Genomic DNA, 17,037 nt, shown 5'->3' on the forward strand with positions numbered 1-17,037 from the left:
CAGCAGGCTGGCATAAATGAAAGCAGCTGTAATGCCTACAACTCCTACAGTGATTCACAAAGGAAAACAATGGTGATTTTCTCCCTCACCGTTTTCTCAGTTTACTTCTACACTTCTATTTTGAAATACTGTTTTTGTGCACAATAGTACAGTGGCATTTCATGGACTATCACATTATTTACTTTTGTCTCACATCAGTTTCTCATTTGTAACACTCAGATTTTTCCCCAGCCCCAAATCTAACGTTAACTTTCATTTTTCTCAACAATTCATTACACTGAAATGACTACAATGAAGCAGAAAATGAATGGCTTTGTTCTAACACAAATATAACGAGCAGCAAGCACAACACTGGCAGGAACCACTCCACACCTAGACCCAACATACAGTACTTGGTCTTGAAAAACATCTTTGCTCTCAGAGGCAACCTCCAACTGGCAGCAGGGCAGCATAGTATGGGAAGGGATTGAGCCAGAGAAAGAGCCTGGATGTAACAGGCAAAGATTTTTAACAGCCCCTCTACTATTTTTTACTGCTGCTTCCTCACTGGGATGCATGAGACCATGCACACATTGCAGGCTACGCTTCCTCTTATTCTGTTGAGGGCAAGGAGGATTGGTTTTATATTCGGTCCCTTAAAGCCCCTCTGATCTGTTCAAAACATTGAATAGCGATTTTCTTTGAAATCCCAGACAATGACACCTATCACTACTTCCTAATGAAAAAAACAGTGAAACCTCATTTTTTGCAAGGGCAACCTTCCCTACGTAAAAGCAAAAAGATTCACAAAAAAAACACCAAGAGCCTACCTGAATGGGGCTCTGTAGCTGACACTACTGTTGAGGGCACTGGGTTTCCAGCAACAGCTGACAGTGTAATAGGAATGGTAGAGTTGGTAATGATTCCCTTTACTTGGACAGGAACTGTTGATCCTGGCAGCTGAATCATCACAGAAGCAATACCTTATCCAAAAAAAGGGGGAGGGGGGTGGGGTGGAAACAAGATCCTTTCAGACACTCAGCCAAGCTTGGAAATAAAAGCCTTACAATTCTATGCAAGACTTTACACTGTAATACCACCTGAAAGTGGTAATAAATAGAAATACGAAGTGGTTAGATAATTAAGAGATCTTCCCTATGTTCTTCCTCCTGCCGCAACTTTCTTTAGGGTTCCCACCTCCCTAGTTTGGGAATAGTAAAAATTGAACAGATTTTACTTACTTGTTGATAAACTGGCCATTTGACTTAATTGTTTCAAGTTTCTTTTATCAATGAGGTTCTACCTCACCAGGTTTCAAAGAATGAAAAATTAAAAGAAAAACTAAAGAACAAGTTACTTCGTAAACTGTAAACTTTAGTGAATAGCCTGGTATTTTCATTAGCATGTTCTCAATGATCATACCTGGCTGTGCTGTCACAGTGGTGTTGGCAGCTTGAGGCTTTAACTCAGCCTGCAAGAGTGTGGAAGGAACAGCTGCTACCTGCCCTGGTACCAGTGGGCTCTTCAGCGTAAGCACCTGCCCCTGTGGAGTCATCACCAGGCTTGCAGCAGTCAGTGTAAGAGAGGAGGAGGTGTCTTCTGTAAAAAAGAAACATGTAGATCAGCAATTTATTTTGGCATAGCACCCTTGATGGCAAACAACATCCCGCAATCCAGCGGCAAGCGTAGGTGTGCAAGGAGCTCCAATTAGAAGCTTTGCAAGCCCCAGATATGAAAGCTGCTACGGAAGCTACACAGGCTTCAGGAACCTGATCTATGCAGCTAGAACCAAACTGTACTGCCTTTTCATGCATGATAATATAATCTTAACCCTTCAGAGTGACATCCTGATCAAGTATCACAGCAGTCTTGGTGAAATTACAAGGGGACTTTGTTCAGTCAAAAGAATGGAAAGAAGTTCTCACACCACATCCAAATTCTGATGCCAAACTTCCCCTGGACTGGAAAAAAACAAGGCTTGGGAAACCAAAACAATCAGTTGTTTATACGAGCTGAAGACCACTTCAAGATCTATGATTACCAAAACAAAGAAACATCACCAGATTGTTACAGAGTATTATAGTGGTAATAATATGAAAGGTTGGATTTCTGCAATTCTTTTGTGTCTTCCTAGGTGAGAAAGTCTCTGTAAAACTCAATTACTTCTCTGCAAATTCCCAGCACCAAAAAATTCTTAAGTGTCTGACAATTCTGTCATTTAATTTAAAAGCAAGTCTTCTTCCACCTCTATAACTAGCTAAATCTATTCTAGCAACTCCAGTATTCTCGGGATTGAGCTTCTGGCTTTGAGTCAGCAGTAATGAACCACCAATTCCTACAGGATTGCAGTGAAACTCCGTGAGGCTGAAGAACAACTAAATAGCAACTTATTTTTCATCATTCTGAAAGTCACGTTCATCTGAAGACCTCAGTGGTGCTAGCCTTGTATGTACTGAAAGCAAATGTTTTCCATACCTCTTGGATAAACACTTTCTGGTCCTTTACTTAATTCTGCTTCAAGAAGTAAGCTACCTGCAGAAGCAGTCTAACTGTTTTGCCCTCCCATGGGATGCTCCTGCAACGTCTGTTTCCCCTTTACGTGAAAGGTACATCATTTTTAGCCCACCTGTGGCATGGCTTCCTTTTCTGGCAAGTATCAATGGCTTGCCTCTTCTATTTGTCATAGCCACTTTGCCCAGGTCTCTGGATGGAAGAGAACATGCTTCTTGCTGTGTGGTAGCAGTTGAGGTTACAACAGATTCTGCTGGCTGAACTTGTTTCTTCTTTTTTTGTGCTTCTACGGCTTTTTGTTTGGCGTACATATATTCTAGCTTCTTTAGGACAACCTCTTCTGTCTTCCCTACAGAAAAATTATCAAAGAATCATAGAATATCCCGAGCTGGAAGGGACCCACAAGGATCATCGTACTGGCATTAATCAGTATTAATCTATCTTCAAAGCTAAAGAGCTGATGACAGAACTGAAAATTTCTCACATTGACACCATCCAACTACTTTACATTAGACAGCCCCCTCCAGTAAATAGCATACTTAAAAAAAAAAAAAAATGTGTTTATTCCAAGACATTTTTTTCCCTTCAGAAACATCCATGCACTGAAGAACTGCAACTTTGATAACCAAAAATCAGCTTAGAAGAGCACTAGTTCTTATTGAACTAGTTGCAGTTCACCATATGAAAATAACCACAGCTGTGGAGAAAAATCTCACATCCTTCCTAATGCTAAGTATTATTACCAGACAAAATGTTACTTTCATGTTGTATGAATTTTCTTGCACTGATGAGCCCAGTTACTCCAATTACTTTTAAAGGAAAACTTGCATACAGTTTACCATTATTTAACGTCACCATTTTTGTATCAGAACAAGATTTTACAAATTGTATGTTTTCTGTAGATGCTCACAATTTTGTTATGACTGAAGTTGAAATAGCTACATTGACTTGTTTCCTACTTAGGGTTTAGGCTCTAAGATGACAGCCTATCTTTAACTAAGTTTACCTTTAACTAACCTCCCAGAAAGACAAAATAAATGTCACATGGATCTTCAAATCCCTCCATGAGCAGAAGCTCAGAATATATCACAATTCTGTTTTATGGACAGAGCTGCCTCCTACATCTGGACACTAATGACCCTATTTTTCAGAAAAACAGCGCACACAATTATTTGCAAAGTTCATCAAAGAGTCAGAGGTTTTGGAACTGCTCAAGAACCTTACTGCGTATACTTTTGAAGCACTGAGCAGAAAAGCTGTTTAAGGAAGTGACCAATGATGTAATCATTTTTTTTCCCCCCACTAAAGCATATCCAGTACACAGGAACCCAAGCCTGTGGCTTGCAGCACCGAGATCATTCTACGCTTCCTTTAGGCATAAAGGAAAATAAAAGCATTTCTTATCAGCATGAGTGTATCGCTGAGTCAGAGCCTGGCAGGTCTTCATCTGGCATCAAGAGTCTAAATTTTAAGTGAACATTAATGACTCACCCAGACCCACAGAAAATTACTCTCTCCCATCCTTGAAAGCCTTTTTCTTTCATTATTCTACCTAGTTTGTATCCAAAAAATAGTCTCACCTGAAAGTGCGGATACTTTCCGAATCAAAGTATCCTGTTTACGTGCCAGTAAATTCTTCTGTCCAGTAAGTTTATCTGCCTGATCAGTCAATCCCTGAATTTCATCAAATGCCTAAAAAAATGTCAGGGAAATAATTTATAAACCAACAATACACAAAATAATAAAATACTTTTCCTTCCAAGAAACCTTTATGAAATTTATTTTCATTATCATGAGAAAGTAACTTAGAGAAAGGATGTGAAAAGTAGACCATGTAAAGACAGCTTTCCCTAAACACAAGCTGAAAAGTGATAAACATCTTGGTCATCCTTCCTCCAAAGGTCTGCCATTTTTAAGGAAAAAAGAACTTTTATCCCACAATTTTAAGGTACAGCTGATAAGCATAATTATACATCTACAACTAACATTTTATTTCCTGTTATTTGCATCTTTACAATTAAGTATTTTATATATGTCAGTATAATACTTAATGAAATGTTATCTTCTCCTGCATTAAACAAGATGTTTTCTGCATATTTTAAAATTGCCTTGATCTACACAGTAAAACACTGGGGAATTAAGACGTAAACTTCCATGGATAAATTCACAAAGGATACAAGGAGAGGGCTAATCTGAACACATGCATCTGTGACACCAAGATTAAGCTTTTGAAAATACAAGTTGTTTCATGTGTTGTTTTATTCTACAGTCCTGTAAAGGCGCCTGAAGTTCTCTACTGAATATCACAGACTCACTCGAAGACTTCAGACCAGCTTTGACTATTGCAGGCTGCACAGCATCACAGAAGGTGAAAGGGAGATGACAGACTCTTCCCTGTGACAACAATTTGAAGAGCCTCTAACCCCAGCTGAAGGAGAGAAGCTGGCAGCGTCTAGCCCTAGAGTGTTGAGGTAAGTGCTGGAGAGAGGACTGGATGGAAGCTGGTGACTTCTGACTGGGGGCACCAATCCACAATACTGTGGAGCAACTGCCGAAGCTGGTCCAGCCCTCTGACTAATACCCCCTGCTCCTAACTCCATGTGGGTACACATGATGCTGCTAGGGGAAACCTGGACAGTATGAGAAGTGACTACAGAGCTCTGGGGGCAGCAGTCAAGGGTACGGGAACCCAGGTGGAGTTCTCTTTAATCCTGCCAGTAAGCAGAAAGGTTGTGAGGAAGAGAGCACTGATGGTACAAATCAGTAACTGCCTTCAGAACCGGTGCTAGCAAAAGGGTTCTGGCTTCTATGACCATGGAACCCTGTTTGCGGATCAGCAGCTGCTTGGAATAGACAGGATCCGCCTCACTAAGGGGAACACATACATTTTTGCCAGCAGAATGGCTGAGCTAATAAGGAGGGCTTTAAACTGGGAATGATGGGGTGAACAGCGAGTAACCAGCAGCCCTGTGAGTGATGGACAGGGCTGCTGAACAAAGGACGTGGGGTGATGGGAAGGGATCACAAAATGGGGTTTAGGTGGTGTCTACACCTCCAGCATTTGCATGTAGGTAAGGAAGTTCCTACAAAGGCACAATTATGGAGAAATTCCCCAGCCCCCTTTCTAGGAACCCAACACGCAGCAGTGCCTCTCTTAAGGGTCTGTACACTAAGGGGTAACTTCCTTCTCCAAGTGACAGAGGAGCCAACAAAGGGGTGTGCTGTGCTGGACCTCATACTCCCCAACAAGGAGCTTGTTGGGAATGTGAAGGTCAAATGCAGCCTTGGCTGCCGTCACCATGAGGTGGTGGTGTTCAGGATCCCAATCGCAGGAGGAGGGTGAAAAGCAAGTTCACAACCCTGGACTTCAGGAGAGCAGACTTTAGCCTCTTGGAAGAGTCCCATAGGATAAGGCCCAGGAGGGCAGAGGACCCAGGAAAGCTGGTTAATATTCGGGGATCACCCCCTCCAAGCTCAAGAGCAGTCTAACAAAGAGGAAGTTGGGCAAAAATGCCAGGAGGCTTGCATGGATGAACTAGGAGCTCCTAGACAAACTCAAAATACTTACTTGCTTGAGAATGTAGCATTTGGAGACCTTGGGAAGATTGTGCAACCCCAGAGCTCTCTTCAACTTGTCAAAGAGATCTCTCATTTCATTACGTCGCCGGCGTTCATTTGCTGTGTGTGTCTGGCGGTAATGAGCAAAGGCTTCTTCCTCTGTCTTCTGCTTTCTGCTCCAGATTTGAGGATTCTGCTGGAGAAGCAACCATATTAACCAGTTTAAAGAACAAAGGTAATCTAACAGCACACAATATTCAAACACATGCTTGATTTGCAATGTTTCAACAGACACCTGAAGATTTCATGTCATACTATTCAGCTATGGTCTTCATGAAAGCTTGGTGTCAGAAGCACAAGCAAGAAGCATGAAATGCTGACCAACAAGAAATGACCAACATAATCACATCAACCCTAAAAGAAAAGATCATGAGCAGCCCTTTCTATTCATGAGCTTTCAGTTTTTGCAATGCAAGGCTACTTAGTTAAGCCACAGTATTACAGCAAAATCACACATTTGAGCCCAATGTTTTTGTTTTGTCAAAAAGTCTACTAATAAGTGAAATGACTTCATTGAATACAGGACATATATTTTTTCCCTGGAGTTAAACTGCTTTCATTTCTATTTTGTTTCATGGGTACATACAGATAGGGGCCAACAGACATTGCAGATACAAAAGACGGCATGGATATTGATCGCTACAGACATCTACCAAGAAACAGAAGTGTTGACAGACTCCGATGTCAAGTTTCTTTGTTTAAACGTCCACAAAGGTTGACAGGTAATAATAACTAATTTCTACAGGTTAGAAGATTTGTTATTTCATAATTATTCTTACAGGTTTTGTATTATTATGGTATTTATTTCATGACAAAGTATTACTTAAAAAGTCTTAATGTGTTTTTGACATCATTTTGGGTCTGCTCCAAACCCCAGTGAATCAGTAGAAAGACTCCACAGGTCCAGGGATAACACTTCTGAGCCCGCTGGACTCAGGAGGAATCTGAAGCCTGGCTCCTGACACCCACTTTGCCCTCACAGGCAGAATGAGCTCATTATGGCTGTAACTGCATCAGCTCTTCTGTTGGGTGTTAGATTCCTTTAAAGGAAGGGCCTCATACCATGATCTCAAGTGTAGAGAGTACAAGGAGAAAGCAAGGCAGGCAGAGCATCCTGTAACCCATCTTTATCTCAGCCAAAAACATACGTACCAGCCCGCTCCAATGTACAAGGCGTACAACAGGTTCACGCCCCGCCCTCCCAGCAAGTAGCTCTGTACCTGATTTCAACTACATCACTGTTAGTTACCATGGACAGTTAGTGAAACAGGCTTCAAAGCGACCCGAAAATACAGCATAAGCTTCAGAAGGACTGCAAGGAGTTTGGGTTTGAAAGGCTTCTGCATTGTCTTTAACTTGCCTGAGAGCTTAGCATTTAAACTACTGTTTTCAGAAATCCTTTGCCCAGCGCTGCAGTCTACATAAACCTACATACTGTCTTCTTAGGCACATGAAAGCATTTCTCACTTGTTCATTATTTTATGTGTGCTGTAGAAGTTGTTTATACCAAGAACACAACGCTTAAGAAAACGTAATAGTAAGTAAGAGGTAGATGTTCCTCCTGTACATAAAGCTGAATACAAAACCCACTGATGCCAGTGGCAGTCCTTTTTTTTTTTTTTTTTAAAAAAAAAAAGATTTGGGCTGAGCCCCTTCCCCCACCTATATGTATTTGTTTCTTGCATTTAATAATAAATACACAGAAGATAAATATATTGCATTAGAGTCACACTTGAGATGAAAGTTTATCTTTAAAATGGAGATGTGATACCAAAAGGAAAGAGGAGAGCATATACCTTCATAGGATTTTCTGATAATTTTTCATCCGAAGAATTAGGAGCATGGTATCTGGAAGAAAGGTAAAAAGTTTTTCCCAACACTACTCATCTCATGCACTCTACCCTCATTAAGTATATTCCAGCCTAGTATTGCTCATTTTTATCCCTTGAAATTAACTTTTCCTTGTAACTACATGAAAGCAGGATACTGTTGAGCTTTCTCAAGGAAGCCAACTCTAGCTTCAATGCCATCATCCTGGAAAAAAAAAAATCAGCTGTTCTGAAAGCTATAAAATTATCCCACAGTGCAAGCAACAAACTATTGCACTACGTGTCAAACTGTAAATTCAGCCTCTCACTGTTAATTGTAGAAAGCATCTCTCTTCGATTTTGGATAGCGTTTTAGCTTTTTATCATTTTAGCACTTTTAGCTAATTAAAAAAAAAGACAACAAAACAAACCAACATATTCAATACAGATGACAGAGCAATCCCTCCCCCACCAAGAACAACCTACCAAAATCCTCACGTTTATTACTATCCTAATACATAAAAACAGCTTCCTTGTATTATTTCTCAGCAGCTTGAAGAAAACAGAACAATACACATTTGAAAGAATTATTTTCACAAAATATCTAATCTTCTCACTGAAGGATCTTGACAACTTATAAAGAACAGCAAAGTAGCTCTCTAAGAATAAAAGCTGAGCTGTATCTTTGGAGAAAACATTGAAACATCTGGAGGTATATAATAGCACCAACCAGATTTATTTTTTTTAAGTTTCTACCAAAAAAAGCTCTTTAAACATCAGTAACTAAGGACACAATGTTCCCCATTTTTTGATACAACTGAGAAAGAGCTATGACTATCTTTACATACATTAAGTAAACAATGTTTTTACTTTGCATCCTCTCATTATAAATGCAAGTGCAGCAGCAGCATCAACAACAAAAAAAAAACAGAACCAAAAAGAGCCAAGCTATCCAACCATGGCAGACTATATACAAATAAGAAAAGGCTTTCTTTGCTGCGGCAGTGGTCCCAAAGTCAAAGCTTTCATTTTTCAGGATCAAGGATTAAGCCAATGACCACTCCTGCCTAGAAATAACAAAACTACCAGCAAGAATAAACAAAACAGAAGCTTGCAAAAATCACATTTAAAACCAATGTGACCCTGCTCGCATTCACTTTGCAGGAAGGGAGGCAATTCACTCAAATATTTTACATTATAAGACACATATCCTTATGAACAAATTAATTAAAGGAACAAAAAAAAAAAAAGGCTAAAACCTCAAATCTATTCTTAGTTCTGGCAGCCCCATCCTCACAGACACTGGAAAGCACCAGTGCTCAGGAAGACCTGAAGCAATCCGTGCTTTATCTTACCATTACATTAAACCTGTTGTTAACGGGTTCATTCAATGTCAGCTCATCAATAAAATACAGAACTGTAGTGCTCTCCAAGGATGCTTACTTCTCTTTGGAAGGTCGGATATTAGCAGCTGTGGCCTTCAGACGGGCAATGTTAATCTTCTCTGAAAGCTCCTCCACGGTCTCAATGTCCACCTGCTCGCCATCCTCACTGTATTCACACGCATCCTGGAACAGTTTTTGTTTTGTTTTTTAAAATGAGTATCTACTTAGCAATAGAGCTCAGGCCAAAACAGTTTCACTTCAGTCTCAAAAGAGATTACATTATAACATTAAGAACCATTGCAGAAACAACCTCTCCAGCTATACTGGCCAATAAACAGTGCTAAAGCAGGTGGTTATTTTAACTGTCACCTCTAGGAATTCCTCCCACTAGCAACTGTGCAAAGTGAATTTCAGTAAGGGCAAAATCTGCCATTGAGGCTTTTACTATTGGTCTGATAAAAAGCTTTTACAGGGCAGAGCTTTCCTACCTATGTTTTCAAATATGATTTAACTCCCTTTACAACATCCTACAGTACACTGGCTAACTAACATTATCTTGTCATGAGTTTAAATAGTTACCACCTTGGCAATGGTCTCTCACACCTAAGACAGCACCAGACAGGACATCCCAGAACCAGGCTTCTTTGGGTCAGACAGAAAACTGCTTGCATGATAAAGACTGCAATTTCAGTTCTTTCCAAAAAGCTGACCTGTAATTATTTCACATATTTAAGACACTTCAGAAAGTACTTTTTCTCTATGCTCTCCTGACACAGAAAACTTGCTAGTCCTCTGTGGAGACAGAGATAGAGAACCACTGCAGTGATATGAGTTAAATATCAACCTTGTGGCCATGTGCAGTATCAGATTATCCTCACCCCAAACAAAGCAAGCCTTGTCCAAGAAATTTTTTATTAGTTTTTATTAAAGTTTTTACTACTATAATGTCTACGCTGCTTCACTGATTACAAAATGCAGAACTCCTTCTGCTTCCGAAGTAAGAAAATGTAATTATACCTCCGTTCTGTACTCCATTTCACCCATTTCCCTCAACTACCCAATGTCATCCTCCTCCTATTCTTCTGTCTTTCCTTCCTTCTTTTTGTCTTTTCTTTCTTTCTTTTGGGGGAGCTGCAATCTTCTTCTCTAAACTGAATACTTACCTGAAATTGATGCAAACAGTTAATAAAAAAACCAACACTAGAGTGCAGAACATGAAAAAAGGCAATATGTGATACTGTACCAGCAGAAGTCCTCTAGTAAATGCTTTTCGTGGTACTGATTATTATCTGCAACTCGTTAGTGATACTGCACAGTAACACTGCTGTTCTAAGAAATTCTTATTAGAAATGAAAAAGCGTTGCACTTACTCAGCTGGCCACAGATTAGGCTAGATATAGCACTGTAACAAAAACAATAAAAGACAAGAACGACCTAAATTATCACACAAGCATAACTAACATGATATTAATGATGCATCCTTCCAGTTATCAGTCATAAAATTTACACCTGTGAAATCTGCAGCTATGTTAACTGAAAGGGACTCAATTTATCACCAGAAGCAACTCTTTGCTGGTCATTTCCTTTTTGACAGAGGAACAGGATCCCTACTATCCAAGTATGTGATATAGCAAAGAACAACAAGAAAACTGCCTCCTTAGTTATTGACACCACATTACAGTGACAGCTATTGTCAATAATGCTGCCAGAGAAAATCATCATTTTTTTTAAAAAAAACCAAACTTGTGTAACACATCATCTCCCATGGCTGTGTGATAGAAGCCACAGAAAACAGCATCAGTTTTAAAAATTAAGTTTGCCCTCCTTTACTGAAGGCTATGCTGGGAATGTAGCCTTTAGTAAAGTACATATAGTGTGTGTGTATATATAAAGAGTACATATATAATGGTGTCTACGTATATACACACATGACTACCTGTAGAATCTTCTAGTCTTTTAAACTGAATGAGGCCACGTAACATCCTCTGCCATAAAATCACTCTCAAATATTCCCAAATCTTCCATCACCTTCTACTGATGATGTCATGAGGAGTTGTACTAAGTGTTGGCAGTATAAGACCTACGTAGAAGGAGTTATAAACTTCTAAACTACTCACTTCTGGAGAAGCTGACACCCCCTCCTGTACTGAAGAAGTATCAAGATATTACTGCTGAAGGAAAGAAAGGTGATGCTCAGTTTAGCAGCTATAGCTGTTCCAGATCCGAACAGAAAAGCATTGTTGCTTTTACATGCTGCTGTGCACACTCCCCAGTCACCAATCTCTATGCTTGTAAAACATCTTACCTTTTGAACCAGAGAAGAGCAAGGAGAGTGAAGGTAGGTGAGAAATGACTAGCCTTAGAGAACAATCTCACACGTTCTTTCAAAAATCTCTTTTCCAAAGCACTGACTAAATTTAAAGACGCTGTTTGTCTCTGCCTATGAAAGCACCTTTGGTACCTGGTGGGTTCAGTACTCGGAAAGAAGTTCTTTTATTATTAGTACTGGGTATTTTTGCAACTTTTTTCACAGAGCAGCTACACATCTGTACAATGCTGTGACAGTTCCTGTTATAAAGGGAGCAGCATGGAGGTAAACCAAATTCTCATCTGAATGTGGAAGCATGGTACTGGCACTGGCAGAAGCTTAAGGAATTACTGTTTCTCTCTATGCATAAAAGCCCATAAAATTCTTACTTCTTCCAGGTTTTAAGTATCCACCCACAAAGCAAGACTTGTTAGTACTAGGACCAAGCAGAGCACAGAGAAAAAGAACCGTCTTTACCAAGGAAGCAGTACACCACTTTGAACTTGAGAGGCCAGTCAGGAGCTGCACGTTACCACTGCTGCCCAAGACACTGTATGCCCGGGACCTAGGGAGGCCCCACCAAACACTGCCTGCAGTCTAGATATAGAACTCATCCATGGAAATTGTGACCAAGGTTAAAACTTCATTGCATTTCAGCATAGGTATTTCAACAACTTAAAAACACTGGCAGTGAACAGGACGCAGCTTAGTTTCATGTCTCTTGAGTGGGTCTGTGTGCTTCCAGAAACTTTAAGTTCTTCTATACAAAAATCTCACTAGAAGAGTATCATTTATCCACACAGACAGCAATTTTTCAGTAACTCCTCACACTTCAATATCCAGTTTCAGTGAACAAGAACCACCATTTTTAATTTTTTTATTTGTTCAAAACAAGTCATTTCGTTCTTAAGGCAGATGCATCCAATTTGCCTTTAAGTCATTTCTGTAGCAAGCCAGAACTACATATCCAGCTTCCCCACCGAAGAGCCAAGTGACTCACTTGTACAAGGTCACAGAATAGGAGAAGATGAACTTGAAACTGAAATTAAGGTCTACTAATTGGGAATAGGGGAGGGAAGGACAAGCAAAGAAAAAACCAAACAATTAACACGTTGGAAGATACTGAAATTACACCGTCTCCTCAGAAGTAGAGCTTCTGTGGAGCTCCAACAGGAGATGTGAACACGCAGCATAGCTGCTTCCGCAGCTTTTATTTTTATTCTCCCCTGGGCCTGATGAGAAAAAGAAAAGCTCACCATCATAAAGCCAGAGGAAAGAACTGGCTGGACAAAAAATTACACAAACAAAAATGCTATTTAAATTACAGAACTACTGAACTAAATGACATTACATTGAAAACATTAGAAGTGTGAGAGGTTTAACTTCATTTTAACAGGCCACATTTTACAACAACACAGTTTTATCTCATGATACACAGAGCACTTCTTACTCTTTCTTGCTCTCCTTGGTCATGCATAAAGCTTCCCCTGTTGCTGGAAGCCTCCTGGTATCCTCTCTAGCTTTCCCATTTCATAGAGTATCACTGCTGTGATTCGACACGCACGAGATGCAAACAGTTTCACTTAAGAGGGAAGGACTCTGCCTAACGTACACCTAGGCTTCATTTCACTGCAGGGAAGGGCATACCGCAGGGTACTTCTGAAGATGCTAGGATCCAGCTAGAAGAAACAGGAAATTAACTTCCGCTAGAAACACCATCCTGGTAAAGCTTTTGAGCACTGACAGGTTACCCTGGGGTAATCAAACGTTTGGTAAGTTATTACCCAGCTAGAGCTGTTCTCATGGTGGAACTTGTTACCATACTAAAAAAATGGTACTCAAAGCCTGAGGCATGGTATATTTTTCATGGAAGACAGGTGAAAAGAATGAGGTGAAAAGTCGAGGCAAAAAGTCACTGCCCGCCAAGATCTTCACATCTTGAAGTTTACAAATCCTGCAAGTGGACAGATGTAAAACAAGAAACACTTAATTTCCCTTCTGACTCCTAACAACAGAGGGAAAATGCTTCAGGATGGTAAATCTTTCCCCTTTACCTTCATCTTTTTCTGACTTCCTGATAAAAGGGAAAGTATCACAACTGCACAGGACCTCTGAAGTCCATTTAAGTTAGGCCATGAGACCTGCTATACCTACACAAATCTTGCCAACCCTTCATAGGCCACCCCTATCCATAGCTTAGCATGACTTCTTGTCACGTTTCAACTTCTGAAGTGCTTGTGGAAGCCCCACCCCTCTGATGCCAGTTCTTCCACAGTCCTGCAGTTTGCAGAATCACGGAATGGGTTGGGTTGGAAGGGATCTTAAAGACCACCCATTTCCAACCCCCCTACCATGGGCAGGGACACCTGGTCGCTCAAAGGCCCATCCAACCTGGCCTTGAATGCTTCCAGGGATGGGGCAACTACAACCTCTCTGGGCAACCTGTTCCTGTGTCTCACCACCCTCACAGTAAGGAATTTCTAATACCTACTTTAAATCTACACTCTCTAAGTTTAAAACCGTACCTTGACCTCTCTTTTAATTTCTTCTGCATTGGTGAGCAACAAGCCCAGCAACGCATCTCTTCTGGTTGGGCTTTCTATCACCTGTTCTAGGAAGTTATCCTTAACACACTCCAGTAATTATAAGACTTCCAAATGCCTTTGAGCTTGTAAAATACCCTAAGGAATGAGGACACAAAAGGAACAATCCTGCACTAAAATGAAAACCCAAAGTCGCTACAGAAATGTCAGCATTCTTCCCCTCTCCGCACTTCAGTGCCTGTTTCTGAGCACTCTCTTCTTCATCTGTTTGTTCCTGAAGTCTACATCCCTACTGCTGGTTCCCAAAGAGCAAACTGCCTGACGGCAGAGGGTCTTCAGTGACAGAGATGAGAAAGAAGGAGGGCAGGTAACAACAGATGTGTGTACAGATTACCCTGGGAGATGCCTCGTTTCTGGATCGGCCCTGCCCTCTGCAGTGTCTGCAGATCTCACATGTGGTCTGTATCAAAAGCTCAGAACACGTTAGAGGTTGTTAAAACTTACCTCACCCACAAATACGTCACTTGAACCTTATTAAACTTACAGTGTTATAAACATTCATAATGGTTCGTCATAATTTTAACTTTCAGCTCAGAAAAAGAAGGATTGAAAACCACAAAGTTTCAACAACACTGAAAGCAAGAAACTTGCCAGACACAGCAGCTATGTTTAGACTAGCAAATTAAAGAAGGCTATACGACTCTATTATCTGTAGCATTAAACTACAAAAACAACCCCTGACGTGGTTTTGGCTCATGCCACCAAGTACTCATGTGAACTATTCAGTTTGTGACAGCCCAGGCCAAGCAGCCATTCCCAACAGGCACTGTGTGTGCAAATCTCATGCCTTGAAGAACAAGAGTTTAACATCACATCCCAGACCATCCACTTGAACTTGCTCTGACATCGATTAGTTTGCTTACACAGATATACTAAAAAGACTTTATTCATATCACCAAACCCCAGAGGATCTAGGCTTTTCTTGATGCAGTTCAAGGGAGGAAGTGCAAAAGGGCAAAGATACCATTTTAAGGAGCTTCTCTTTTTGATGAATGGAGGAGGAGTGTACAGGAGTCTCTTAAGTACACGAACTTAGCTCCAAGTAAGAAGTTGATGCGAAGAGCATCATCATGCAAAACAAGTAAGTCACCACTGCAGTGAAAACCACATGGAGTAAAGTATTTAAAATAAAACAAAACAAAACAACAAAAAAAAAGCCAAACCCACAGTAACTACTACTATACTGGTCAGTAGCAATTATCGTGACTCACTGGACATATTTTGGCTGGTTGGTTGTTTTTTTCAATGTCTATTTCCTGAGTAACTAAGACCAGTCCAGACTCCAAACTAGTGAGAGTTGTCACTAGTATTTCCACCAAATAAGAGTGTTAGCGGCCATGCATTCACACTTCACTTCTCTGTTGGTACCAGTGTAATGAAACAGGAAAACTTTGCTAGCAATCTGTTTGTACGGACTGACTTCACCCAGCCTGACAGACAATACCAGTGCTGCCTGTCTTGTAAGCACTATGCTGATAGAAGAGTGCAAATGGTCTAAGCAAAGCATATTCTTACCATTGCTTCAGGCACTACCTGAAGTTCTGTGATAACCTGAGGGTTCTCTACTATTCAAAAGGCCTGCTAAACAACCTGCCTCTGTTGGGAGTTTTCTAGGAAATTCCATAAGCGTTTTCTCCCTTTCCCGCAGTGCCTCCCCAGTAAGACTTCTTATGCAAAACGAGCTGATATTTAATACAACTTGGAAAGAGGGGATAAGAAGCCTGAGCCAAAGAACAAGCACCTGCTACAACACAACTATCCAGAGCTTCCCAACGAGCACGGGTAAACGTCAGGAGGTTCACTGCAATGATGAGAATGCTCTTGGATACGTAACCTCTCGTCAGAGGAGTACTTCAGCCATTTATTTCTGAATGGCCTGAAGGTCTCCAGTTGAAGATCCTCAGGTTGATCTCCACTTTGGATAACAGTATTCTAGCGTACTTCTCCCTTGAAAGGGAAAGACCCTGGCACCTCTCTCCCAAAGGAGCACTGAAGCAGTTTGAAAAGCTGTCTTCTCATTAACAAGGACTGCACTTAGGCATCTGTAGTCCTTTGTAGTGGACTGCTCCTCTGAATACAATACGGGGTCCTTGCAACCATTAGGATCAGGGTAAATGCTGCCTAACAATTGTTAGCAATTCATTGTTATGGGACTGCCTCCTCTAATTACTGTAATTTTTTGTTGAGGGAGCTGTTTGTCCAGATCTGTAAAGTGCTCCTTAGAAATCTTCTCTACGCTTGCCAATCATCAAGTCATATTCATCACAAAGCTTGAGAATAATTCATAGAACTGAACAGCTCCAACTCTTCTGATGTCCTTCAGCCACAGTGATCTTAGAAGCAGTGCCACAGACACAGATGAAAAAGGCTCAAAAATAATCCTCTCTCATACTCTGTTCCTACTTTAGTTAAGTGTTTTCAGGCCACTAATAACAACTGCCAGGCTGTACACGCTAACAGTCTGCATCCTGATCCTATTCATTTTCCACACAAACTTCTATTTCTCCATGATCATATACATTTAGTATGCTAATTCCTCCATTAATTTTGACCAGAAAAGCTCATTACTCCTTGGCTCCAACCATAATTCCCTAATTGTAAGGGCTATCATTACTTAAGGGAGGGAGTGAAAGGAAACAGTAAGGATCACCTCAAGGTTTCAAGGGGAAAAAAAAACCAAAGAGAACCTGCTTCGCTCCCCAGCTGACTCATCAGACAAACATCCCAACCAGAAAATGAGAGAGCCGCTCACTAGCAACGCGCCTGCACCCCAAGCTATTCCAAGCAAGCAAATCAATGGGTGTTGAACTTCAGTGCTCTGCTAG

General features: G+C 40.7%; 1 protein-coding gene across 16 annotated transcripts in view; it reads right to left on the reverse strand.

Moving 5' to 3' along the window:
- The window catches only part of MGA (MAX dimerization protein MGA), a 66,059-nt gene that overhangs the window by 5,442 nt on the left and 43,580 nt on the right, over nt 1-17,037 (reverse strand). For 10 of the 16 annotated variants that reach the window (XM_080594176.1, XM_080594173.1, XM_080594184.1 and 7 more), the window contains 7 exons: nt 9,360-9,484; nt 7,905-7,956; nt 6,059-6,244; nt 4,071-4,182; nt 2,606-2,839; nt 1,402-1,578; nt 810-962 (listed from right to left, as the gene is read on the reverse strand). In XM_080594176.1, the coding sequence (XP_080450302.1) occupies nt 810-962; nt 1,402-1,578; nt 2,606-2,839; nt 4,071-4,182; nt 6,059-6,244; nt 7,905-7,956; nt 9,360-9,484 (1,039 nt within the window). The remainder of the gene's footprint in view (nt 1-809; nt 963-1,401; nt 1,579-2,605; nt 2,840-4,070; nt 4,183-6,058; nt 6,245-7,904; nt 7,957-9,359; nt 9,485-17,037) is intronic. The other 6 variants (XM_080594186.1, XM_080594177.1, XM_080594178.1 and 3 more) reach the window with 4 other exon arrangements.

Source organism: Anser brachyrhynchus, assembly GCF_964034855.1.
Source record: "Anser brachyrhynchus genome assembly, chromosome: 5".
Classification (NCBI taxonomy): domain Eukaryota; kingdom Metazoa; phylum Chordata; class Aves; order Anseriformes; family Anatidae; genus Anser; species Anser brachyrhynchus.